The sequence below is a fragment of the Perca flavescens genome, chromosome 1 (genome assembly GCF_004354835.1).
Source record: "Perca flavescens isolate YP-PL-M2 chromosome 1, PFLA_1.0, whole genome shotgun sequence".
Classification (NCBI taxonomy): Eukaryota; Metazoa; Chordata; class Actinopteri; order Perciformes; family Percidae; genus Perca; species Perca flavescens.
Genome location: NC_041331.1, coordinates 6,163,047 through 6,190,510, shown reverse-complemented (window position 1 = coordinate 6,190,510; position 27,464 = coordinate 6,163,047). Strand labels below are relative to the sequence as shown.

Here is a 27,464-nt window from a genome sequence, read left to right as displayed (position 1 = left end):
GCTGAATGGTGAGCTCAGCACCACTTTACTTAATGTACAAACTGAAACTACAGTGACACCAGCAGTTGGCTCACTTATCGTCACTTATTTTTTTCACCACTTAACAAATAAAAATGCGGGGCGCCTGGGTAGCTCACCTGTTGAGGGTGCGCCCCATGTACAGAGGCTCAGTCCTTGCGGCCCTTTGCTGCATGTCATCCCCCTCTCTCTCCCACTTTCCTGACTTAATCTGCGCTATAAATAAAGGCAATAAATATAATCTTTAAAAAATAACGGCCACCACTGATTCTAGAGCACTCTCACTTCTCCCAGCGGGTCGCTGCTTCCCTATAATGTGGCCACAGATGGAACATTATATTCTCTGACTGCACCACCTCACTGTATTATACACTCTCTGACTGGGTTATAGTGTCCAATAGTTGGTACAGTTCCAAAACTGTATTGAATTTCATTAAGTTGAACAATTAGGAGGATTGTTTGCAAGGTACGATTGGTGCTATAGATGTGTTACAGTTATTTCCGACACCAATATTAAAGACATTGTTTGGTGATTGACATTTGGAGCACTTCCAAGACACAGATGGACTTAAACTCTCCCCGTTGAATCACCACAAACTCAACTCAACTACGACTTTCAAGGAACATTCCAGTAGTAATTGTCCAATTACAGTGGGGCTGCAACTAACGACTATTTTCATTGTTGATTAATCTGTCAATTATTTCCTGGATGAATGGATTAGTTGTTTGGTCTCTAATATGTTAGAAAATGGTGAAAAATGTCGATCAGTGTTTCCCAAAGCCCAAGATGACGTCAGAGGAGAGAAGAAAACTAGAACATATTTCCATTTAACAAGCTGACATCACAGAATGTAGACAAATTTTTCAGACAAAATGAATCAAACTGATTAATTGATTATCAAAACAGTTGGAGATTAATTTAATAGTTGACAACTAGTCCATTAATCTTTGCAGTTCTAAATCACAGAGCACACTGTCAGATTCTGGGTCAGTTTTGGATCATTTCAGAATCTGTGGTGGGGTTTTGTTCCCAACTGCAGCCACAAACTTCTTTAGGCAAAGTTGCTGAGGCTCATGGGTATTATAGAATTCAGAGCCATCAGCCATACTGAACTAAAGAAAGGATTTTTCAGAAATAAAGTTGAAATTTAAACCATTGCATAAACCATTTTTCAAGAAAGTCTTATGTTTTCTTTCTTTCTTTGAGAAATAGAGAAAGATTAAGATTCTTCACTGACTTGAAGTAACGTGTGTGTGTGTTCCCCTCTGTGTGCAGTGTCATCCTGCTGCTGGCACTCCACCTCTGCCTCTTCACTATGATCGGCATGCTGCTGTTTGCTAAAAGTGAGGTGGGTTCAGGTGTGTGTGTGTGTGTGTGTGTGTGTGTGTGTGTGTGTGTGTGTGTGTTTTTTTTTCTTAAACTGACCCAGGAAAGGTTGGATGGATAGGATATAAAATATGTGTAAACCAGATCAAAGCTTTACCTCACTAGATGGTGGAGGCCTAAAGTGAGTATATAAATATACTTGAGGCCCAAACAATTTCCAAGAAATTCTAAGTAAGAAAATCTCTACCAAAATCCCACCAGCCATTTGTTATGACCTGACCCTGAATCACAACCTTACTCAATAGTATGTCATGTGGTTCACTGTGTTTGTCTAGACAGGGATGGTAAATAAAATAAGAAACGACTATGTAATATTTAGGCTTTTAGCAACTTAGACTCTAGAATTAGAAGAGAGTGTTGGTTGATATAATATAGATTAAAGATATAATACGTAGTAGGTATGGCTTTACTGTTGGTAAACACAGCGTTCAAAGTTGGCCTCTCCTCCCAGAGAGAGATAGAGAGACATAGACAGACAGAGCAGCGGTGGTTGAGAGAGCTAGGGAGTGAGTGAAGAGAGGGAGTGCCAAACAATGCAGTGAATCAGAGGAAAAGCAGCCTCTTCTCTCATTGGTTGGCAGCGATTATGTTCCAAAGCCCAAATATACACACACCCACAGCTCCGCGGGAAGAGTGAATGTACGTCTGGGTCAGTTAAAACTTGTGCGTGGATATGAGACGTTGAGGGGTTAAAGCGGCGGTGGGGAATGAAAACGGGCTGCATTCTGTTATTGCCTGGGGGTTACACACCCTGGTGGCACCCAAAGGCTTTATGTTACCACCAAAAAAACATCCTGCACACAACAAAATACAAAATAAAAAGACAGAAGGCATACAGACACCACCACACACTTCTAGTTCGTCATAAGTGATGATTGAAAAGGGATTACTTTTGTATTAGTCTATGCATTGTTTTTCTTGAGGGAAGCACTGCATATTATACCTTTAAGGATCATATTTGTTTGACATTGTTAGTGGTTTGAATTCTAATATCAGTGCTGTAGTACACACTAATTTATTTACTCTGAAACAAGTTTTACTTTTATAGAAAGATGAAAGCTTTAATGTGAGACTGTAGTGAATTACAGAGGCTAATACAACAGCTAGCCCAGAGGTGACGTGATAAAAGACACGTTATCTGCTTTTCTAACATATCTAACTGAAGAAGTAATTACTCTTTTGGTTCATTTATATATTATTGGTCCCGTGTTGTAAAAAGATTTCAATGTCTTTTTTAAATATAAAGCAGGTTGATTCGCCATGTAAATACTGTTAAAGTATCAAAACACAGAGAAATGCACACAGCTCATATTCAGAAACTGTCTTTAAACGAGTCTGTACGGTCGTGATGTCACAACTGTACTATAAATAGAAAGTGCCGCTACAGTGCCATTACAGTCATTCCCCAGCTGCAGTGACGGTGCAGAGACTCAGAGACTCAGTGCAGATGTGAAAGACCCAGAAATGCTGACCAATCAGAGCACACTGGACTTTTGTAGGAGGGGGGCTTGAAGAGACAGGTGCTAAAACAGAGCGTTTCAGACAGAGGTATATTCAGAAAGACAATATGAGAAAAAATAAAATGTTTTTTGAACATTAAAGCAAGAATTTTTTCTTCTTAATTTTCAGTACTGTATTAAAGCCTGTGTAGAGAGAACAATATAATATCTCTCCCCTCTGTTGATCACTCTCCCGCTGTGTTTGTGTTCAGGATCCAGAAAAGAACGAGGAGTGGAAGCTACATTTCAGATCCCTGCCTAATTCCCTCACCTCTCTGCTGGTGCTGCTCACCACTGCCAACAACCCAGATGGTAAATTGTCACTGGCGTGATAAACAAGCCATGTTGGCTGATTACCGTTAATTGTTTTTGTCATGGAACTCTTTTTAATATTTCTTGTGTCCTGTCACAGTGATGATCCCTGCCTACTCCCTAAACAGAGGCTACTCCATCTTCTTTGTCACCTTCAGTGTGATTGGTAAGTGATACTAGATTGTTGTGTGTGTTAGCTTAAGTGACTTAAAGGGATAGTACATTATTGTGTTGCTGTTGAAGCCAGTGTTGTAGTTAAGTCACCAAAGTTTTGAGTCCCCAGTGTTCGAGTCCGAGTCCAAGCCCGAGTCACCAAAGAAGAGTCCAATTCCAGTCTAGTCTAATCACCATTACCTGAGTCGACGAGTCGAGATAATAGCAACTAGAGTCAGACTTGAGTCTGAGTCCAGACCTGAGTACTCCATCGCCGCCTATTGAACATAAAAGTAGACAGAAAACTTCATCCAACTTCCAAGTCCTATTTCATGAATGCTCCAGTCCGATTTTATAAATCCTCGAGTCCAAGTCCGAGTCACCAAAGAAGAGTCCAAGTCCGGTCCGAGTCGAGTCACCACCATTACCTTAGTTTGAATCAGAGTCTAGTCACGATTCCAGAGAATAGCTAGCCTGGCAAGCCAGACCCACATCAAGATGTTGGGTCTGGGAACTCACCATTGGCAGGGCTCAATCCGAGGGGCGTCTTTCAAATTCCCTCCGCGAGCGATAGGATAGCGCTACAACCAACCAGAGTGACGTTAGTTGATAGATTAAACTTTTGCCGTATCCGGTCGGCAAAACTCAGAACACGTCTTCCTTTTTTAAGAATGACTTCAGTGCCGTTCTTTGTTCTTTTCTCAAAGAAAAGCTGAACTCCAAGTCTTCCAGAGTCGCGGCAAAAGCCGATTCGACAGACCGCTGTTCGCCAGCAGCAGCAGCCATCTCCTTTGTTTTCAAGTAGCAAAGAATTAACGCGGAACCGTCACAAATCTGCCGTCATTATGTTAAGTCCGCCCAGCGACTCTATACACGAAGTCATTGGCCCAGCTAGAGTTTGATTTTTCCAGCTCGCAAGCCAACGGAGAGTTGCTAGACCCCACCTGGCTGTAAATTACATTTGCTGCCGCTATAGGGTGCGTCTAGATTTCTAGGCTAGAGAATAGCGACTTGAGTCCGAGTCCAGGACTTGACTACCCAATCACTGCCTACAATACACTTAAATAGTCAGAAATTTCATCCAACTTCCAAGTCCTATTTCATTCATTCTCAAGTCCAAGTCAAATCATTAGTCCAAAGAATAGTGACTCAAGGACACGAGTACTCCATCACTAGTGAAAGCAAAAAATAAATGGGTTAAAATAATCTGTTGAATAAAGTGTTTTAAAATAAATGTTGTTTTAGAGGGAATTTGTTTTGCTTCCTGCAGGAACCTACTGTTTGATGAACTTACTGACAGCTATCATCTATAACCAGTTCAGAGGATATTTACTGGTGAGTCACACACACAGTTTGGGTTACCGCGGGATCTTAAAAAGTTTTTTTTTTTTTTCAAAATCTTAGGCCTTAAAAAATCTTAAATTCACTGAAGTATTGTGTTCAAGGTCTTAAATTATTTTAAACAGGTCTTAATTTCCATGTAACACCACGTTTAATGCTCATTGAAATGTTTTTTTTATTCTGTGGCGTCGTTCTTTCTTTTGCTCGTCCAAGTTTAATTCGCTGTATATTTACAGATTATTATTTCAATTTGTCCCTTTTATTCCATTTTAATAAGTTTATTAACTTTGCAAGTACCTATGTGACTCTGCATTTCGTTGTTCTTGTATGTCGTGATATATAGTAGGTCTTAAATTTCATTCATAAAGGTCTTAAAAAGTCTTAAATTTGACTTGCTGAAATCTGGAAGCTGTCTGTCTGTCTGTCTGTCTGTCTGTCTGTCTTAGCCAAGTGCACTAACATGCATCTGCAGCTAGACTTGCAAAGCAAGGATCACTTGACAGGCTACTTCTTGTACCCTTGCTCATCTGAAATCAGAAGTCTCTTCATCAATTAGTTGATTGAAAGAAGATTGTTGAGCAACATTTCTGATAATTAATTCTTTCAAAATTGATTCATCAAAATTGATTCATCAAAATTGATTCATCAAAATGTGTGAGTGTGTGTGTGTGTGAGTGTGTGAGTGTGTGAGTGTGTGTGAGTGTGTGTGTGTGTGTGTGTGTGTGTGTGTGTGTGTGTGTGTGTGTGTGTGTGTGTGTGTGTGTGTGTGTCATCATCATGGAAAAATGTGGTCCTGGAGACACCTTCTGCAGCAGAGGATTTGAGTACTTTACTAGGTGTCTGCCTGCCTGCCTGCATTTCTGTCTGTGTTTTCTGATCATATGTGTCAGACATCATTAATGTGGGCCAGTCATGTGAGAGGGTTTTTTATTTACTAAACAAATCATGACTGCTGTTACTTAATTATTCCCAGCTGGAAAAGCAGGTGTGTCCCCAGGAAAAAAACAGCCTCGGCAGTGGAAGGTCTGACATTGACAAGTCATTTCACATGCCAGAGCATACGCCCAACATTGAGTCATTCATTTGTGCTTAACCTAAAATAATCATTCACAAACTACAATTTTGAAGCCAGGGCTCTAGATTGAAAGCCTAATATAACAGAATATGAGTTTATGCTGTCATGGCCCATGGGATCAAAAATTGTGGTTACAATGTGGAAATTTTGTCCTTAACGGTCTGAGTATCTGTCTTTTGGCTACACAGTTTATTATAGACTAATTATAGGAGCTGAAGCTGAACTTCCAAAGTTTGAAAAAAACCCTGAAACCCTTGTTTTCATCTGGAATGAAGTCATTGGTGAATACAAAAAAACATGTATATATTTTAGGGCTGTCAAACGATTAATTTTTTTCTTAATCTTGATTAATCGCTGAATTTCTATAGTTAATCACAATTAATCGCATGTTTTATCACATGATTAAAATTCTATTATTTTGCATTTCAGAACTGTTTTGAAGTACATATTAACAATGGAAAGCAATTTGTACCAGTGGATCTTGATTGGGAATCAAATGAATGCAAAGAAAGTGACTTAAAAACTTGACTTTGTAAGATTTGTATTTGTTTATTATTTCACTCATTTCGCAAGAGCGGTAGTCATTTTTTTGGATTTGGTTTCATCCACAGGTTGGCAACTAGCATTCTCCAAAACAGTGCTTTGCCTGAGCCCGCTAGCATTAACCTGAGTCACGTTAACTGTACTATGCTTAGCTCGTAGCTGGTAGCTCAAGCTTGACGTGCTTCGGTGATATTTTTATTCGGCTTTACACAATGTGCACATGGCTTTGGACTTGTCTACTGAGCCGTCCGGGAGTTTTGTAAAATAAAAAGCGCCGTTCAGAATTGTGTTGCTGCTGCATTTCTCCATCATGCCTGCAGCAGCAGGATGTGTTACAACAAAGTATGGCAGCCTATGATAAGTAAAGGTGAGGCAAGAGGCGATTAAAAAAAATGTACACGTTATGCTCGGCCTTTAACCGCATAACGATTAACGCGTTAATGCTGACAGCCCTAATTTATTTGCATGCTTTTACTTTACGGGGACTTTATTTAACCTTTATTTAACCAGGCAAGTCATTTAGAACAGGTTGGTACAGTATTTACAGTAGCGCCCTGGCTGAAGGCAAAGCCTCTTGATGGATTGGGACAGAGGCTAAAAACAGGACCATAACAGTGGTTTTGCATGTTTTAGAGCATTTACTAGAAGTCATGGATACAATACATTACAGCTAAAGCTTTTGCAGTCAGTGTTGCTGTGTTGTGTTTTGTATACATTTTCCAGGCATCGATTAGTTTCTATTTATTTCTGTACAATGTAAAACAATCCTTCAGCGCACTCTTGAATCTGGTTATATATCACAGAGAACATCAAGTGTAAAGTAACATTGTACAAGTACATTGCTTCTACTTTAGTATACTTGCAGCTTACTAAGGCTACGTTCACACCGCAAGTCTTAATGCTTAATTTTTTTTGCTCAGATCCAATTTTTTGTTTGGCTGTTCACATTACCTTTTAAAATGTGGCCTATATCAGATTCCAGTGTGAACTGTTTGCGGTTTCGAACTGACCCGCATGCGCAAAAGAACAATAGCAATGACATCAGACGCAGCACGCTGTTGCACTAAAGTTAGGGAGGTTATGGAGGAAGTCAGCATTTTCGCGTTTATTTCAAAATGTTTGTGTAATGGCAGCCGTAACATTAATGAGCAGGTGCTGATCCTTTCTAGTTTTGATTGAAGTACAGTATCTCCCCATACACTGATTAGGTCTAATACCTCACTCTCCCTCCATTGACTTGCTCCATCACTGTTCTCCATTTTGCAGGCCTAGTCAAATTTTTTATTTTACTGTGTCTAGGGCTAATTCCCGATGGCACATAATTGTGACAAATGTCGATGTAGATTGATGTAAAAGTCGCATCAAATCCGCCTTGGTTGTTCACACTGCGGCCGCATTGAAAAGAATAAGACCTGGGTCTGATTCAGGACAACATATAGAAGTGGTCTAAATCTGATCTGGGCAAGATGTGAGTGTTCACACTACTTCTGAAGAAGTCTGGTCACTTGACCCCCCCCAAAAAAATCTGATTTGGGCCAAATATGCCTCCCAGGCCACCGGTTCACCAGAGAGAGAGAGAGAGAGAGAGAGAGAGAGAGAGAGAGAGAGAGAGAGAGAGAGTGGAACAGGTTGCTGAGCTGTGACTGCCATCTGCTGGAATATATCAGGAGTGTAACTGTATTATATTCTGACAATGTACTAGGGTTTAAGGATTTGGGGAAAAAATCTAATCCGAGATTTTTCTGCCAGATATTACGATTACAGAAAAAACATGTCATGGAGCATTCTAACATGAGACCCCATCAAAACTGCTCTATATTCTTATGCAAGGATGATAACATGGATAAGAATTGCCAGCAATAAGTGTTTTTTCTTTTAATAAGCATGGAAGATTGAACAGTCAAACACAGACCATTTATCACAAAATCCAGTTATTATAATATCAGTACTTTCCCACAAACTGAAATATCTGAGCTGTCTCCGTTCAACAGCAGCATCTACACATTGCACCTTCTACCATCATGTTAAATAACATAATACGAAATAAATGAAAGATCCACTGAAAATAGGACATTGCTGTAAACAATCTGTGATATGTAACAAATATCCCAGCATTTGTCTTGTGAAAAAACAGTAAATATTATAATAAAAAGAGGAATAACATTTTTTATATCAAATGTTACACCAAACGTTCAACTAAATATTGCACATTCGATTAATCGCGGTCTTCTAGATTAGCAAATCGCATTCTTTCAAATCTCCATTTCGATTCGAAAACCATTAATCGTTCAGCCCTACAATGTACATCAAACATTACAGAGACATCATTAGCTGTACAGTGTCAATAAAAAGGCCTTACCATTCTATTAAAACTCACACCTGTCAGGGCTTCCTTAAAGCCCATTGTAGACAAATACAGTGTGCATTGCTCACAATAATGATAGAAAAAGCTTAATGATAGAGAGACATAACATGTTTTTAGACCCTGCCAGGTGTATCAATCTCTTGTCTATATGGAGCTATGGAGTTTTGAATTTCTGTTCATGTAGAAGTTAAACAACTGGAATACATACGTTCTAATACAAACTAATATGTTCATTAGTAAGCGTTAGACGGTTGCTATGCTAAGCTAGGCTAACCGTGTCCTTGCTGGATGTGATTGATATCCATCTTCTCATCTCACTCTCAGAAAGAAATTAATAAGCAGATCATTTATGAACTAAAACCCAGTAAATGGAAAAATGGAATGAAAACTATGTTAAAGGTCATGAGAATAGGCTAGTATTATGACCATAATATTTAAACCTGTCCATTTGGCTGGTAAATGGACAGTGTGCATGATCAGCAATCAATACATTCAGTGATGTCTATAGGAATGCTTTTAAAGCTATTGCGCAACTATTGGTTATACTTTACTTGAAGGTCTCTACATAAGAGTGACATGACACTGTCATGAACGTATCATAAATGTTCTTTTAGTAGGTGTCATTTAGTTTTTGTCATGACAAATTAGGGTTAAGGTTCATGTGTCATAACTGTGTCATGACAGTGTCATGTCACTCTTATGTAGATACCTTCTTAATGAACGTCTGTTACGTTCAAGCCATTGCCAAATGACTTAGTAGAGAGCTAATTCAGCCGATCAGCTCGACAAAACTCTCTCTGTATTTCTCAGTATGGCTATGTTTACTACTAAAAACTTGAGTGATGAGTTTTACGTCACCGCTGAGAAAAGACAACAGCAGTGTTCAGCTTTTAGACGAAGAGGACATACAAATGACAAGATAATTACCTCTTCTGAAGAGTCCATCATGTTTTTTTAATCCTCCGTGTCCTCCTTGGCTACTTGCAACTGCGTAGAGGAGGGGTGGGGGGGTGGGGGGGGGGGATGTGCGTGATCACAGAAGGCTTGTATCATTAGAATTCCTCATGGGGGAGACAGAAACTACGCACTATAGCTTTAAACTCTTATCTTAATTAGCTCACTTACTATCTTCAAAATCTTAACAGCCCTTAACAAAGGGGTGTCAAACATATGGCCCGTGGGCCAGAACTGGTCCGCCCAAGGGTCCAGTTAGGCCCACTGGATGACTTTGCAAAGTATGAAATTTGCAGAGACGTAATTACCACTTTAATCTCGGAGAATATCCGAGTCCTTTATGGAGTCCGTAAATGTATTACTTTAATTTTAGAAATTGAAAAAGTTTTTCTCTGGATATTACCCCTCTCTCCCGGGTCCGTAACATTATTTATTTCCTACAACGGCCTTAGAACACTGTCGTAGCAGAAGCAACTTGCGTTTGCCAACATCAAGCTGACAAGAAACTCTGTGGCAGATAAAGTTTCTGATCTTTCTGGAGTGGTTTACTGGTCTGGCCCACTTGAGATCAAATAAGGGGTATGTGGCCCATGAACTAAAATGAGTTTGACACCCCTGCCTTAACACTGAAGACAAGTAAGAAGTGTACAGTCAGAGAATTTTTCTGTTCATGTCTTGGTCCAGATGTCGGTCCAAACGTCCATCATCAGGAGACGACTGGGGATCCGAGCTGCTTTCCAAGTCCTCAGCTGCCAGGGAGCCCAGCGGGCTGTCGAGTAAGAGACACACACACACACGCATCATTTCAGTTCAAAAAGCTGTATTGTCTGCTTCTTCCAGAGTAGCAGGAGGGCCAGCACAGTTTACAGTAAACAGGCTCTTTTAGAATATTCTCCCATGAAATATAAAATGGACAGTTGGAGACAGTTGAGTTGTTTTCTCTGTCAAGGGAGCATGTGCAGGTTGATGTGGTGCTGAAGGTGATGTCCAGGGTCCAGATGAAGTGCTACTACAGAGCAGCCATCACTACGGTCCGAACACACACACACACACACACACACACACACACACACACACACACACACACACAGTCAAAAGGCCCTCAATCACCAAAATACAATGGAAATTATGATGATTTAAATTCTAGATGTGAGACGATACTAATATTACATACCTGCACAGGCTGAGGGGAATATCCTGATATGTTTTCTTCTTCACACTCCACGCTCCATGTGTCTTCTGAGTACCTTTGTTGTACCTCCCTGCCGGTGACAGCCATGGCCGGAGGCATTATGTTTTCGGGTTGTCTGTCCCAATTCTTGTGAGTGCGACATCTCCGGAATGTCTTGAGGGAATCTCTTCATTTCATTGGATTCATTTCATTTCATTTAATATATTCAGACTTTCATTACATATGATTTTTATTTTTAAAGGCCAGTTATTTCATGGATCCAGGATACTATGCATCCTGATAAAGTTCCCTTGGCCTTTGGAATTAAAATAGCATTTGGTTTTATGTCGGTTAGCCTAATAGCTGGTTTGATTTGCATTGAGAGATGATTTTATGGAAAGTACCCCATGCCAATCTCTAGGTATGGTAAAGGGCATGTGATGATGTGGGGCTATTTTAATTCCAAAGACCAAGGGAACTTTATCAGGATGCATAGTATCCTGGATCCATGAAATAACTTGCCTTTAAAAATAAAAATATGCCTGCCTCTATGGAAATTTAACATACAGGTATACTCACTTTTGTTGCCAGCGGTTTAGACATTAATGGCTGTGTGTTGAGTTATTTTGAGGGAACAGCACATTTACACTGTTATACAAGCTGTACGCTTAATACTTTACATTGTAGCAAAGTGTAATTTCTTCAGTGTTGTCCCATTAAAAGATATAATGAAATATTTACTAAAATGTGAGCGGTGTACTCACTTTTGTGAGATACTGTATATATATAGCACAACAATACATCATAAATCTTACCATAAGCTAAGCTTTTGAGTGGGTTAGAACTGTTTTCTTTAATGCCATGTGGAGTTCAGGATGCGCAGCAGTATGCAGATGTGGGCTACATGGATCGAGAGCAGTTCACCAAGATATTCGATGCCCTGGATAAAGATCAAATTAAAGAGGTAGAGCTGTGCTGCTTCAAAGATTCTGCACTTTGACATCTGTTTCATGTTTCTTACTGTGTGTGTTTGTGTTTGTAGATCCTCGTGATGTGAGTTTTGTGCTTGTTGAGTGATATTGTAAAAATATGCTGCGTGCCACTGGTCCATGAGTTGTGTCTTGTATTGTACTGCATCTGTAATATTTGTGTCCCTGTACTATTTTCCTTTATGTGGACATAAATAAATGGTTAAAATGTGTGTGTGTGTGTGTGTGTGTGTGTGTGTGTGTGTGTGTGTGTGTGTGTGTGTGTGTGTGTGTTCCCCCCAGCACCCTCCCTTGCCCCAGTACAACTCTCCAGTTCTGCAGAGATGCCAGGTGATCTTCAGTCACTACTATGTCACAATACTTGGCAACGCAGTGGCACTGGGCAATGTAATTTGCATATGTGTAAGTTGCACACACACACACACACACACACACACACACACACACACACACACACACACACACACACACACTTATGCATCCTGACTAAGCTATGGCTGCATAACTTTTGTGTGTTGTGTTTCAGACCGTCCTGGTGTTGAATTCTGAAAAGTCCACAGCAGAGAGAGACAACTTTATCATGGAGGTGAACACATAACATATCATATAATGATATGTCATATAATGTGTTGCAGAGGTTCATGGTCCACAGAGGGAGGTGACCCCCCCTGTCCTTTCCTGTAGCACCACCATCAGGTCAAAATGAGCCCTTGTTTCCAAACTTTTTCATGTCAAGCCCCCCCTAAACTGACACAAATTAGACCATTAGACCCCCATATGATAGTTTTTCTTCCCAGGGGCCCCCATCTGATAGGAATTTTGCTTTTTAGTTTCTTTATGACATAAAATGTATGAAACCCATGACCAAAATAGTCATACATTCTGTTATTGTGTTACTTAAGGATGGAATTATAGTGAAAATAATGATTACACTTTTTGCTGGGGACCCCCTGGAATTCCCTCGAGGACCCCTGGCGGTCCCCGGCCCCCACTTTGGGAACCACTGCCTTAACCAACACGTTTTAGTAAAAATGTAAGCCTGAAATTGACTGTGACTGTGTTGAATCCTGATTAGCATTTTAATATGGCCATGGAATGCAACATACAAGTATGTAAAAAATGAAAATTGCATTTTTATTTAAATTTGTATTAAAAAAAACACATACATTTGTGAAAAATTATGCTAATTACATTTTCATTTTCACATTATCATTTCAATAACATCCCCTGTAGGCTTCCATAAAGTTTGCTTATATACTTTAGAATTTGTAGTATAATAATTAGTTGTGTTGATTTTACAATATTAAGGATTTACACCACTTGCATTGTTGGAACTTATAACCAAAGTAGAGAGACAGAGTGTTTCTTTAATGGCCTCTTCTTTCGGTCCCCGTTAGAACAAAATATGTCTTTAAATGAGTCAAATCATCATCTAATATTTTTCTAGGTTAAAATGAACATCGCAGCGTGGTTGAAAATGTGAACATACTGTAACCTACTTGATGAACTGACTTCACTCTTCCACTGTCAGATCATCAACCTGTGCTTCATCCTGTACTACCTGTTTGAAATGTGCGTGAAGATCTTTGCGTTCGGCTGGAGAGGATACCTGTCCTACAGGAATAACATCTTTGACGGCTTCCTCACCATCCTGCTCCTGGTAACCCTGCTCTCCCCACTCACTCTTATCATTGTCATATTTATATCGTGTCTATATCGACATTAATTCATTTCCGGGATTGTTCCTCATTTACCTCATCATACCTGGTGGTAGGGCTGCACAATATATTGTTTAAAAAAAAAATCCTCATCGTGATATCAACTGTCGCAGTAAAGACATCGCAAAAGGCTGCGACATATCACGAAAGATTTTTGTGTTAGTTAAAAGAAAACTGCACTTTAAAATGTGACTGTCGTTCATTTTTAAGTGGTAGCTCTTACATTGAATTCAATGTTCAGTTTGTTCAAAGAAAGAATGTTGGAAATGATTTCCTTTCATTTATTTTAAATTCAACAAGCTGTTTGTTGTATTGTAGCAGAATACTGAAAGCAGCCGAACTGAATACACTTTATTATCTGTTTATTTATCGCAGGTAATGTCGTTATCGCATATCGCATGATATTTTCCTCCTGTCGTGCAGCCCTACCTGGTGGAATGAATGTTGATGTTGCTTAGTAATTGATGGATGTGTAAATAAGCAACTGTCACCATATCAACATTAAAGGAACACGCCGGCTTATTGGGACTTTGTCTTATTCACCGTATCCCCCAGAGTTAGATAAGTCCATACATACCCTTCTCATCTCCGTACATGTTGTAACTCTATCTGACGCACCCACCGCTAGCCTAGCTTAGCACAGATCCTGGAGGTAACTGGCTCCATCTAGCCTACTGCTCCCTGAAAGTGACAAAATAACGCCAACATTTTCCTAATTACATGTTGTGATGTGTATAGTCACAGCGTGTACAAATAACAAGGTCACATGAGACACAGCCATCTTCTAACCGTATACATACTGGGAACTATATTCTCAGAAAGGCGAAGCACTGCTACTTGGGCGGAGTGATTAGCACAACACCTGAAAAGCACCGTTGTTACTCTCTGCTCCTCACCACGGGGCTTCTCAGGTGTTGCGAGCAAATCACTCCGCCCAAGTAGCAGATGTTGCTATTATCATCACTTTTATAATATTCATCACTGATCGTATGTGTTTGTTTCTCTATCAGGTCCTACAATTCACTATATATGTCACCTACAGGCTTCCATATCCTGACTGGTACGTTTGTGTTTACTTTCAATTATTTTTGTATATCCAACTTTAGGGCTGCAACTACTGATTACTTTCATAGCCAATTAATTTGTTGATTAGTTTCTCGATTAATGAATTAGTTGCTTGGTCTATAAAATACTTTTTAGTTTCAAGCCCAAGATGACGTCCTCCAATGTCTTGTTCTGTCCACAACTCAAAGATATTCAGTTTACTGTCACAGAGGAGTGAAGAAACCATAAGATATTCACATTTAACAAGCTGCAATCACAGAATTTTTACTCTTTAAAAAAAAAAAAATGACTCAAACTTATCGATTATCAAAATAGTTGGAGATTAATTTAATTGTTGACAACTAATCGATTAATGGATTAATCTTTGCAGCTCTATTTAACTTCAGTGCCTCTCATGTGAGGATTGCTTTTGTATTCTGCAATCATGATTCACATTAACGTCACGTCAGGACTATATCAAAATAAACTACGTTCTACGTTTCAAATGTAACCTTTATTTAACAAGGTGATCACCTTAGAGAAGGGAGACCTGTCCAAGACAGACAGACAGACCAAACAGACAAAAATATAAAACAGAGCACATATACTAAGAGAAATCCACACGTGAGACAAAATCTAACAGCTAACAACATAGACAAATAGCATCAGAGTCTGCAAATATTAAATTCAGACTGTTCCCAGAGGCTGGAGCACAAATATTTGTCTTTCTAATGTCTACATGAGCATTGGAAACAGACAGAAATTACACATCTTTGGATCAAACGTCCAGATTTCAAAGATAAATTAAAGTGAAATACAAAGACACACTCTGTGTACAAAGACATGTTCCAACACTGCAACCTCACCTTTAGCTGTGCAGTTGCCATTTCTTGTTTGGATTCAGGAATTCTTTCTAACTAAGGGATATATTTTGTAGCTGCAGGCCAAGAAAATATCAAAGAATTGTTGACATGTGTTTTTTAAATCAGTAAGCTAAATGTTAAATAACCTGCAGAATGTCTTGTCCTACATTTGTTTGTGTGTGTGTGTGTGTGTGTGTGTGTGTGTGTGTGTGTGTGTGTGTGTGTGTGTGTGTGTGTGTGTGTGTGTGTGTGTGTGTGTGTGTGTGTGTGTGTGTGTGTGTGTGTTTCCAACAGGGACCCATCTTCCCATGGCATGATGTCTCTGTGGGAGATGCTCCGGTTGATCAACATGTTGATTGTGTTCCGCTTCCTGCGCATCATCCCAGATATCAAGGTACACAGCAGGCAAACAAAACCTACAACTTCTTCAAATAAAAGCTGTCCCAGGAGCACTCCCATACCAGTTTGTGGCTTTTCGGCGCAGCCAAATGTATTATAAAAAATTATAATAATTTCTATTGCGAGCTTAGCCAAGACATAACTGTAATAAAAGCAAAAGGATATCCAGTAAAACACTACATCGTTGCTATCGGGCAGTAGGGGTGCACCGATACATCGATCTGAATCGATATATCGATTCAATCCTCAACGTTCCAATATCATCCTTACAAAGTGAAAATATCGATACGTATTGTCATCTTTAAGATGCGCCTTTCATTTTAAAATTCCTATTTCATATTTATTCTTTTTCTTAAAAAGAGTAGTTTGTTTTTGATTTAAATGTCTTGAAGGTCTCAGTAATTAAATTGCCAACTCATATATTAAAGGTGCTCTAAGCGATGTCCCGCGTTGTTTAGGCTACAACATTTTTTGTCACATACCTACAGCAAACATCTCCTCACTATCCGTGAGCTGCCTGTCCCCTGAACACACTGTAAAAAAATAAATAAAAGAAGCGCTCTCTTTAGACAGCCCAGGCTCCACAAACGGCAACAAACCGCGCCAACCTGCACCACCAAACATAACAAACAGTGTTCCAGCCAATAACCAACAAGAAGGAGTTGGTTGAGCCATCACCGCAGCAGCGTTAGCACGTAGGCTACTTCTACACTGCGCGTTCATGACTGTTTCAGGAAGGGAGGGGACGGGATGAGGAGGAGGAGGAGGGAGGGGCGAGCTAGCCTCTGTTTTGTTTGACAGTACTTCGAACATCATCAAGAAGTAACGTCACCCAACATTGCTTAGAGAACCTTTAATTGCTTTTTGTAAAAATATAAATAAATGTAACTGATTGTGTTGAATGGGCTCGTGTATCGTCTTGTATCGGTCACAGGCCGCTGAATTGAATCAAACTGAAATAGTATTGTGGTAGACTCTGTAAATATCAGTAAATATTGTATCGTCCAAAGAAACCATATAAAACAAGTATCGTGATAAATCCTGTGATTTATCGGGCAGAAACCTTGTACCTCCATATTTTTTCATAAACCAATGCTATAGGTCACCTGTCTGTGGCTTTTTTTTTTACAAATATTTAAACAGTGACGAGGCGATTTCATCTGACTTTGACGAAGGTAAATAAATAGCTCAATGAAATTTTTCAAATACATTTTTTTTATCATTTCCTGAAAAGCAACTGTTTTGGACATACAAAGTTTTCGCCCAACAGCAAGGTTATGTGAAACACTGTTGTGTATAGCCATGATAACTGGCACACAACACAGATGTTCATGTGTCTGTCTTTATGTGTCTTTTTTGCCTCTCATGTGTTTTCATCTTGTCGTCCAGCTCATGGCTTTGGTCGCGAGTACTCTGTTGGACCTGGTGAAAAACCTCCGAGCCTTCGCAGGGATACTGATGGTGAGTGACTTCAGCATACTTCAATCAGACAGCTGATTTACGCATACTATTTGCTATAAAAAAAAAAGCAAGCTTTACTGTCAATGGAGTCCTATCACAGACACATTTTGTAATTATTAATTTGAGCAATGGAGCTCAGGCAGAAAAAAATCCAAATAAAAAAAAAACATTTTGAAATGCTGTTAAATGTTCAATTGTGTGAAAACCTTGTCTCAGTGGTCATGTTCATGCTTTTAAATAGGCTTAATGATGATGTGGGATCATCATCTTCAGCTCATAAAGCTGTTGGATACTCTTGAATTGTAAAAGCTTAAAGCTATAGTGCGTAACTTTTTTATATTAATGAACGTCATTCAAGCCATTGCCAAATGAGTCGCGAAACAAACCAGAGCCGCTGAAATTAAAGAAAAGTAAAACTTAAGACACCAGAAGAGCAAAAGATGAAGGCTGAAGAGACAGGGGAAACAGAAGATGAAAAAGGAAGTAAAAGAAGTAAAATGTGGCTAGTGGTAAATCTGATTGGCTAGTAACTTTAAAAACCTACTGGCTATGTTTATAAAATGGTGTCGTCCGGCGACTTTCAAGCGCCGAAAACCAAGTGAAGATAATTACCTCTTCTGAAGAGTAAGTCATGTTTTTTTAATCCTCCGTGTCCTCCTTGGCTACTAGCAAGCGATCACGGAAGGCTTGTATCATGTGGACGCTCCGACAGTTTTGTTGTCATTACTTAGGATTCCTCATGGGGGAGACAGAAACAACGCACTATACCGTAGCTTTAAACCAGGCTGCTTACCACAGCCCCAAAAGCTACTTTAAGTGTTGGAGATACAAGGTTTTCAGCTGACACCAGTGAGGTGCAGAGCAGTGAACATGGGGACTGATGGCTGTCTGTTTGATGCTATGTGTGCAGGTGGTGTACTATGTGTTTGCTGTTTTTGGGATCTGGCTGTTTGAAGGAGCCATTAAACCTCCGCCAGAGATGAGGTATGATGTCATCGGCAGGAAGAACACATCATCCAGTCCAAACACAACGCGGCTCATAACGTGAAGCAGAAACACTAAATCATGTTCAGAACCCTAAGGCCGGTTACACACTGGATGCATCGCGCGAGCGTGTCAGCTGCGTGGCGTGTCCGTTTATATTCCGGCTCCCATTTTGACAGGTTAGAGCTTACACACTGCCTGCGTGACATGCGCGGCGTCTCAGGCGAAAACGCGTGCCTGCCTAGAAATAGAACCGACGCCTATTTTTCACGCGACACGCAAGGGTGCTGGAAGCGCTTCCAGGCAAAATAGAATAGGAAAAGATGTTTATATGTTGTTGAGACACAAATACATATTAATAAATGACATGTTGATGTTTGAAAGTCTCTAGGTTTTGATATAAATGCAGATATAAATGTAATAAAAAAAAAGAAAAATCGATTTTCAGATATTGCACCTGTCAATACAGAACAAAATATTCTGTAGCTTATTCTGGTGTATAAAGACATAGAAAAATCCACGAAGCTGACACGCAACAGAAACGCCACGCTCACGCCCCGCAGCCAGTGTGTAACCGGCCTAAATCCCTGACTGTGTGTGTGTGTGTGTGTGTGTGTGTGTGTGTGTGTGTGTGTGTGTGTGTGTGTGTGTGTGTGTGTGTGTGTGTGTGTGTGTGTGTGTGTGTGTGTGTGTGTGTGTGTGTGTGTGTGTGTGTGTGTGTGTGTGTGTGTGTGTGTGTGTGTGTGTGTCTCCCAGTGTGCCCTCCAATTCCTCCATGGGGAACATCACCTCCAGCATGGAGTGTGGCACCTACGAGCAGCTGGGCTACTGGCCAAATAACTTTGATGACTTTGCTGTGAGTAACGTAACAGTCCAGTCACATCTTCATTGTTTTCTTTTGATTTCAGGTATTTGTGTTTCACACTTTCTCCCCCTTTTAGCAAGACCTCTCACCTAAAATGTACAACCACAGCGGGCAAAATTCGTTTTTGAATCATTTACAATCTCGTAATTGTCTCCATCTGTTTTAAAGCCCGATCGAGAGTGACTCGGTTTCGCCCGTTGTCTGTCACTTTCCCTTTTTAGCTTTTAGTAGCTTTTCCTTTGTTTAATTGCCTTCTTTTCTGTGATGGCCCTGCCCCAGTATCAGCCATAACTACAGCAGATAACTTCTTAAATAAAATTAAAATACAATCTTGGCCTATACTGTATAAAGAAATATCCTGCTACCTTTTATTTGGCTGGATACATAGGCGCCGATATATGTTTTCCTCCGTGGGTGCTCACGGGCGCTCGCCCTTTGTAAAAAAAATTTTGCATTTCAGAACCTTAGGAAATGGACAGATCAATAATAAAGTAGGCAATATTTCAACTCAGGACAGCGCCACTTCTCATAAATACAGATTGGAGATGAAAAGTTTAACTGACACGTAACCGCGATCAGCTTCGTGGGAAATTAAGAGTCACACTATGACAGACGCTCCACTTTGCACCAACGGCAATGTTTAATTTTAAATGAATGTAGCCTACTGGCAGTCTGGTACACGTGGGTGCTCAGTATTTTCCGTGGGTGCTCGAGCTCCGGAGCACCCACGGTATGCCGTAAATCATCGATATTGATATCGCAACCATATTGTAGTGTTGACTATTGGTGCTTTCACAAAATATTTACACCATGAGATTTTTGATAAATAATCATCAGTAATTTGGAAATAATGAGTAAGTGGGTAAAGGCAAATAATAGAACAGTTACAACAGTCTGGTAAGAAAATGACATCACTTTACTGTAATGCAGCCTTTAAAACCAGGAAAAGACAACACTAATGCCATATTACGATATCCAAAATCTAAGACGATATCTAGTCTCATATCATGATATCGATATAATATCAATATACAGCCCTGCTCTAGCAAAGGCACTAATAAAAACTATATAAAACCAGCGTTCTTTTCACTGTTAGTTACAGGTCATTTATGATCATCAGATGGAACATTACACAGTTTCAGAAACATTTAAAAGTTCCTTGTAGCTACTTTAATATGTCACACTTTTGAAAGTAATTTTTGACATTTGTTAGTTTGACATTTGATGATGATGATGACGAAGAGTATGATGTACTTTTGTGATGATTTAGGGACTGCGATTTCATATTTGTGTGCTGCTGAAGACTGCTGGGATGTAAAAAAGTGCAGAAGAGTAAAAAAAGCGTGTCTTTCCCTCCCTCTGTGTCAGGCATCCCTCATTCTGCTGTATGATGTCATGGTAGTCAACAACTGGCAGGCCTTCATGGATGCGTACAGCAGATACACCACTGAGTAAGAAAGGAAACCTTTGACGGGCGCAGCAGCTAATGCCGCGGATGATTGTTGATGAACGGGTTTTGTTTTTTCCCCCAGGTGGTCGAAGATCTACTTTGTGTGTTGGTGGCTCACCTCCTCTGTCATGTGGGTCAACCTGTTTGTGGCGCTCATCTTAGAGGTCAGTTTACTTGGACAACACGGACAGACGCATTCATTCATAACACGGTTACAGAAAAAGACTTAAAGTGATGGTTCGGAGTAATTTCACCCTAGGGTCCTTTGCACCATGACCACGAGCCAAAAAAAAACCCAGAAGCTTTTTTCAGCTGGGTCGAACATTGGGAGAGTTAGCGTAGAGTAGCGTTATCAGCTGAATAGCTTAGCGCAGGGGCTAATGGACCCAGGTTTGTATCTCTTAAATGACCCCACTAATAATGCCAGAAATGATACCAAACTACAAATAGGTTATTTACTCATAAAACGATGGATTGGAAAGTTTGTAAGTACACCAGAAGTTTATGTAAATAACACTTGCCTGTTGGCTTCTCGTCTCTGCTGCTGCTGCTGTTGACATGTTTTTGTGCTTTTTTCAACCTTTTTGTTACTTTTTCTATGATGGCTAAGGAACTTTTTTGCTGACGATGTTGTCTGAACCATCCACCTTTCATACTACTCGCTACCATTGTCGCTCTCAATACTACGTCATCTTCAAGCGCCGCCTAGCTTTTTTTTTTTTTTTATAATAATTTTTATTATTTCCATCAAGAAGTAATACATATACCAGCATACTGTGTAATTTCATACTACAATCAGAGTACAACTCCTACTAGTAACAGTATTCCTCCACCGGATCTTAAACCACACTCACTTTCCAGCTCTCAGTCACCATACTTAGTCCTTATTTCTTAGCCATTAAGTTTACAAGGCTTCATATACAGTATGTCCAGCCACACCTTGTTGAATTGTTGCCTTTTGTTCCGGTCTTCAAACATTTTCTATACTTCCATTGCTCAAGCGTCGTGTAGCTGCTCGCTCTGCCCGGTGGGTTCCTCGAAGGGTGCTTTTTTTGCGTCGTATCTGACGCTGAGAGCCGCTGCCCAAGTTCGGAGTGAGAACTTATTGGGTTTGGAGCTTAACGCCTCCCAAGACGATTGTGATTGATTTCAGGAAATGCAAACAACCCAAAGTTTATTTCTCCTATCCCAGAATGTATCTGTGGTGCAGCCAGACCTTACTCCACAGCGCTGAGGAGATAGGCCTGGCTATGCGAGACTACATTTTTATTTTATTTGACCTTTATTTTTAAATGAAAGTATTTGTGAGGTGATTTGTTTTAAAGATTTACATCTTTAATGACACAGACAGGGTATGGACATAAGAAAGGGATTGTTGGTTTGGGTGACCTGAAGAAAACACTTGAATAATGCCAGTCTTATCTTTTGATATAAACTACATATTCAAATTTGCAAACTGCAGAAATACTCTTTTTTTTTAACAGAACTTCATCTATAAGTGGGACCGTAGTCACAGATGCTCCGTTACAGATGTGGAGAGGATCCGATATGAAACCTCTGTTCAGCTCATGTTTAGGTAGGTTGACACTATTTTTGGTTTAAGTCATATAACTCACATATGTAGCTCTCAAGCTATAGCTAACTCTTTGTCCAATCATTTATCTGTTCTCTGCAGAGAGCAGATCCAGGAGCCAACTGAAGAGGAATTGCTATGTCAACTACACCAACACCCCCATTTACACCTACACTGGTGACACACTCACACACTCACACACACACACACACACACACACACACACACACACACACACACACACACAGTATCATTTATTGTTACTAAATGAGTCTATTGTGTGGTAGAAGCACTGAAAGCGTCAATATTACAGCATTCTAATACTAGTGTATTTTAATTTTTATTACTACTGAAACAAGTAGGAAGCACATGTTATGATTTGTCATGTTGTTCATGAACCACTGCAAGCTGTAGCCTACACAGGTTTCTACCTGGCAGAGGCTCTTGTGGAGGCAGACGTCATGTCATTGGTTGAGATCAACATGATTGGGCGGAGCTAAAGAACCACAGGTTGTGGGCCAAATCCATACTGTAATACTATACAGTATATTTGCAATAACTGCACAAGAAATGAATCAAACTGCGACAACAAAAAGCTCCTGCCAATTTTAAATTAAAGGAACGCCACATAGAATAAGCATATCCAAATTTCCGAATGTAACTACTTGATGATTTGTTTGCCAAGCTGTGGCACCAACGTCCTCGAGAGTTTCACTAGAGTGAAAACAACTGAACGGAGTTTGGGAAGGGCTTCCAGTGGCGGTTCTAAAAACATTAATGCGATTTTAGGGGTACCAAATACAGTATATTAAGCACAAGGTCTGGTTCTCCCATGAACTACACTATGATAATTAGCCTGGCATTGTCAGACCCATCCGTAAGGTCTGGCTACTGCTTATCATTCTGGGAAAGGGAGAAAAAAGGCTGTGGCTTGTTTGTATTTCTTTAAACCAATCAACAACCTTTCTGGGCGTGGGTGAGAGGGGGTGCCAGATGTCCAGGCTTCATCGCAGCAATGTATATCTGTTGAGCCAGACTATATAACAATGAAAACAAGAACACTCATTCAGTGTTAATGTACATTTCAATTATCACTACCAATCAATAATTACAATTTCAGGAGGGCACAATATAGGCATAATATAGGCCCCTGTAGGCTTAATATTATAAGGGCACTCCCACTCACACGGGGAACCTACAACATTTTTCCAATGTGATTTGCTATGTGGAACACATTTACAGTAAGTTGTCTTTTTGAGGGACCATCCCAGATGGGTTGGTGTCTTTTCTCCTCTGCACTGCAGGAGTGTACGTATAGTGTCACAGAAAAGTAAGAAGTAAAGAAGTAAAATAACAGCAGTTGCACAACAGCAGTTTCCCCTTTTCCTTGCCGCTGACACCCTGTAAAACCGCAACCCCACTTCACCCTGCAGTAGCCAATCATGTAGCTGGAGCCCTGTACAGTAAACAGGAAACATCACTGCCTCTATCGCTGCCACAAGAAAGCCAAAGAACACCAAACACAAGTTCAGAACTGCCCGTGAAATGTTTTTTTTTGCAGGATGGTAGCGGAAGACTCATGAATATTCATTAGGGAACTCAACCCTGAATGGCTAGTACTCATTGCCTGCACTGGTTGGGTTGGTTAGGTTTAGGCAAGAGGAGGGTTAGGTTTATGCAAGAGCAGTGGGATTGGTTATGGTTAGGGTAAGAATGTTAGGGCGAGCCAATCAGGGATGAGTCTTCCCCTACCATCCTGCAAAAAAAAATTTGCGAACTACCCGGGAGTTTCCTCAGTCCCTCCGTCTCTTTAATTTCTCTCTTTCTCTGGGCAATAAGGCTGCCTTCAAGTGCGCTCGGAAATGTTGAGATCTACAAACGATCTGACGGAAAACAGTAAGTGTGAAATATAAAGTCTACTTGTGCTACATTGGCGAGGGTTAGAGAACACAACTGGACGTCACACAAATGGGCCGTTAAAGTGAAACTCCCCCCGGCCGCACAACCCTGCGGAAAATCGCCGGATCGCTGTCGCTTTATCGTTGGTCTGAACGTGCCCTTCCTGCAGGGCACAGCTGCTGTCGGCCGTGGTGCTGGTCTGAAAGCACCAAGCTGTGTTCACATTATTTGGTGGGGGGGAAACACAAACCGGTTGTTTCCTCTGTGCATTTTCTTGAAAGAAAACCAAATTTCTCATGTAGAAACTTTGAAAAAGAGTCAAATTTGACCCAAGGACAACATGAGGGTTAAACAATGTCACAATGTCCTCATACATAAACGTCAGAATAGGTTGACTGTCAATGACTCCCAAAACAACATATATGACCGTTGTACTTACTGCTGCACGGTGGCCGTTTTAAACATGTGGCCTTAACAAGTGACCGCGGTGGCATTTTTAATCACGTGACCGCTCTATTTAACGTAACGGTGGCAGTTTTAAAACACGTAGTCGACATTGTGAAACAGAACGTGTTAAGATTAGGTAACCAAGTACTTAATCAGGGATTGGCTTAAAATGAGTAACGTGAAACTGCGTCCTCATTACGGACTAAGGTCCGTAAAAAACGGTTCATTTCAACAAGTGACCCTTGACTTTTGATTTCAGACGAGACACAAACCCCCGGTCTCCTGAGTGAAAGTCCTGCTTGTTCGACACATTCACCACGAAGACCTACTTCCTTCCATGGAACTTGGTGCTCCTATACGTTTATTTTCAGGTTTTTTTTATTGATATAGCCCAATATCACAAATTTTGCTCATGGAGGTTTTTACAATCTGTGCTAGATACAACAACCTCTGTCTTAAGAACCTCGATTCAGATAGTAAAAAACGGTTACACTTTACTTGAAGGTATCTACATAAGAGTGACATGATGTCATAAACATTATAAACAAGTCATAAACGTTTATGACATAACGCTTCTTTTAGTGTCATTCGGTTTTTGTCATGACAAGTTAGGGTTCATGTGTCATGACAGTGTCATGTCATTAAGTAGTTACCGGAAAAACTCCCCAAAAAAATGGCCAAAGTGTAAAAGATAACGCTGGCTGTTATTTAATCAACACTTGTTGTGGGACTTTTGTTCCGCATGTGTAGAATGTGGGTAATGCGATTATCAGAGTACATTTCTGCTCACACAAGAAAAACATCCACCAGGAAACACACTTGTCACTGGCACTCCTGCACTCTTTTTCCTGGTGTTCTGCACATTACTGCACATTCTAATACACAGTTACTACATATATGTATGTGCCAGTTTTCTTTTCACCCATTTAAATGCAGAATTTCACAAGGAAATGTTCAAAATGTATCATCTCACGATGATAAGATTTACTTTTTTGCCGGATCCACGCCAAAAAACAAAAAAACAACCACTTGTTCCTTATTGACCTGTGGCCTGATTCAGTGATTCCCAACCGGGGAGGGAGCTACTTCTGCTGTTGCTATGGGGTACGTGGAAAATTTAAGAGCTCAACTAATTTGAAAAAAAATATAGAAAATATGATTTGATTAAAAAAGAATATATCCACATATTAACATTAAGTCAGCCTGGCAAAAACTAGTTAGCAAGCCAGCACAGATGCTAAAAGTAATTAATATATCTTCAACATAGATGATTAAACAGTTCAAATGATTAGCTAAAACTAATGGACAAACAATTAAAACATTCATTCGGTAGTCTTAATCAACGATGTTCCACTTCTGGGATTGCTGCGGTGCTGCCGGAAATTCCGCCGGATGTGTTTTTAAAAAAAAAATTTAGGCTGGATGTCCGGTACCTTACTCTTCCTTTGTATGGCGTTCTAAACTCCGGTGGATTTATGAGGACTATGGTTAACTGCTCCTCAAATCTCTTCAGGGTAAATCCAGAAGCTAGCTGGACTATCTGACCAATCTGAGTTTTCTGTTGCACGGCTAAAACAACTTTTGAACGTACACATGTTCCACCAAAACAGGTTCCTTCCCGAGGCTATTTTGTAGAGGCACTGTTGCTCTGTCCGGCGCTTAGCACCGCCCAAGACGATTGTGATTGATTTAAAGAAATGCCAATAAACCAGAGCACGCTTTTCTCCCATCCCAGAATGCTGTGTGGACTAGCCAGACCCTCCTTCACAGCTTTGTGGAGGAAGGTCTGGCAATGCGAGACTACCCTCCAAGTAGTAGCAGTCTTTGCGCCGGGGGAGTGAGGCAGACAGACCGGGGTGTGCTAGCTGGCTAAATTAGCATTAGATTAATCGTCTATCTATACAGCTAACGTTACTAGTGACGTTATTCGTGGGTTAGCCCAGTCCTCTTAACTGTGGTCGAAACAGTCATACTAAAAATAACTTTATTAGCGTGTTGAACGATGTTGTAACCTCATAATGTTACCCACAAAGCATTAGCATCAACGTTAGCTACTTGCCAACCAGCACATTGTAGTAACTTTCAGCTGGTATCGATATTGAACTTTCAAAATAAATAAAGTCTCGGTTGTATTACTGTGATAAAAAGTGGGATGTTATTAATCACAAAATGATGCTGTATGGCAAAAAAGCAGTATTACGGTTACGAGTAATTTTTTTCTGTGACATTGTATGATTTACAATTACTCCTGAACATATCATCTTGGTGCCAGTGTTCTGACGGAAGTTAGAGTAACTAGACAGTGAAAGGTTATATGATGCCACTGACTGGCGACTAAAGGAAATGTCCCGTGTCTGAAAATAAAATAACTGATATCTCTGGGTTTGACATTTGGTGGAAACATTTGGGATAGTGTAAGAACACAACTTATAAAAATATATAACATAGGTATGGTCGTTTTTAGACATTTTAAAGCAGAAATGTTGCATATTGTACCTTTTTAATGTAATGGCATTCATTGTAAAGTGCGTGTGATGTGTGTAGAATTTTTGATGTTATTTAATAAATCTCATTTTTTATATCTGTCATGCTTTTGTGTTTGTCAGTACATTTTTCAGCTTGACATTTTTAGTAATGCATGGAATAAAAATAAATAAAAATGTTTACAATGTTTATAATGATTTATTATTACAACTTAATGTCCAATTGAGTCAAGATCATAAACCATAGTATTTGAATGTGTTAAGGGATCTAACACCTGCTGTTCCAGTGTCAAGGTAAGTCTCCTGAAAGGTGACGTGTTTAAATCCCACCCAATGATATAAGTCAAATGAAGTATGAGACGCATGTTTAATTTAGCGCCAGTGGGTGTTTTTTGCATAAAGATATGAAAGTAGAGTAAAGATGTCAGAATTCATATATCTAGCCATCTTTGGGCCAACTGTGCTTACTGG

General features: G+C 40.0%; 1 protein-coding gene across 1 annotated transcript in view; it reads left to right on the top strand.

Moving 5' to 3' along the window:
- tpcn2 (two pore segment channel 2) overlaps nucleotides 1-24,721 on the top strand; it is a 48,826-nt gene extending 24,105 nt beyond the window's left edge. Inside the window, exons 7-25 of the mRNA XM_028584223.1 lie at nucleotides 1,295-1,367; nucleotides 3,117-3,216; nucleotides 3,317-3,382; nucleotides 4,640-4,704; nucleotides 10,332-10,423; nucleotides 10,597-10,678; nucleotides 11,693-11,782; nucleotides 12,090-12,209; nucleotides 12,334-12,393; nucleotides 13,339-13,467; nucleotides 14,536-14,585; nucleotides 15,727-15,826; nucleotides 17,221-17,292; nucleotides 18,203-18,276; nucleotides 19,033-19,132; nucleotides 20,510-20,592; nucleotides 20,674-20,755; nucleotides 22,076-22,167; nucleotides 22,267-24,721. Of these exons, the coding sequence (XP_028440024.1) occupies nucleotides 1,295-1,367; nucleotides 3,117-3,216; nucleotides 3,317-3,382; nucleotides 4,640-4,704; nucleotides 10,332-10,423; nucleotides 10,597-10,678; nucleotides 11,693-11,782; nucleotides 12,090-12,209; nucleotides 12,334-12,393; nucleotides 13,339-13,467; nucleotides 14,536-14,585; nucleotides 15,727-15,826; nucleotides 17,221-17,292; nucleotides 18,203-18,276; nucleotides 19,033-19,132; nucleotides 20,510-20,592; nucleotides 20,674-20,755; nucleotides 22,076-22,167; nucleotides 22,267-22,345 (1,609 nt within the window). The 3' untranslated portion in view covers nucleotides 22,346-24,721. The remainder of the gene's footprint in view (nucleotides 1-1,294; nucleotides 1,368-3,116; nucleotides 3,217-3,316; nucleotides 3,383-4,639; nucleotides 4,705-10,331; nucleotides 10,424-10,596; nucleotides 10,679-11,692; nucleotides 11,783-12,089; nucleotides 12,210-12,333; nucleotides 12,394-13,338; nucleotides 13,468-14,535; nucleotides 14,586-15,726; nucleotides 15,827-17,220; nucleotides 17,293-18,202; nucleotides 18,277-19,032; nucleotides 19,133-20,509; nucleotides 20,593-20,673; nucleotides 20,756-22,075; nucleotides 22,168-22,266) is intronic.
- The last annotated feature ends 2,743 nt before the right edge of the window (nucleotides 24,722-27,464 follow it).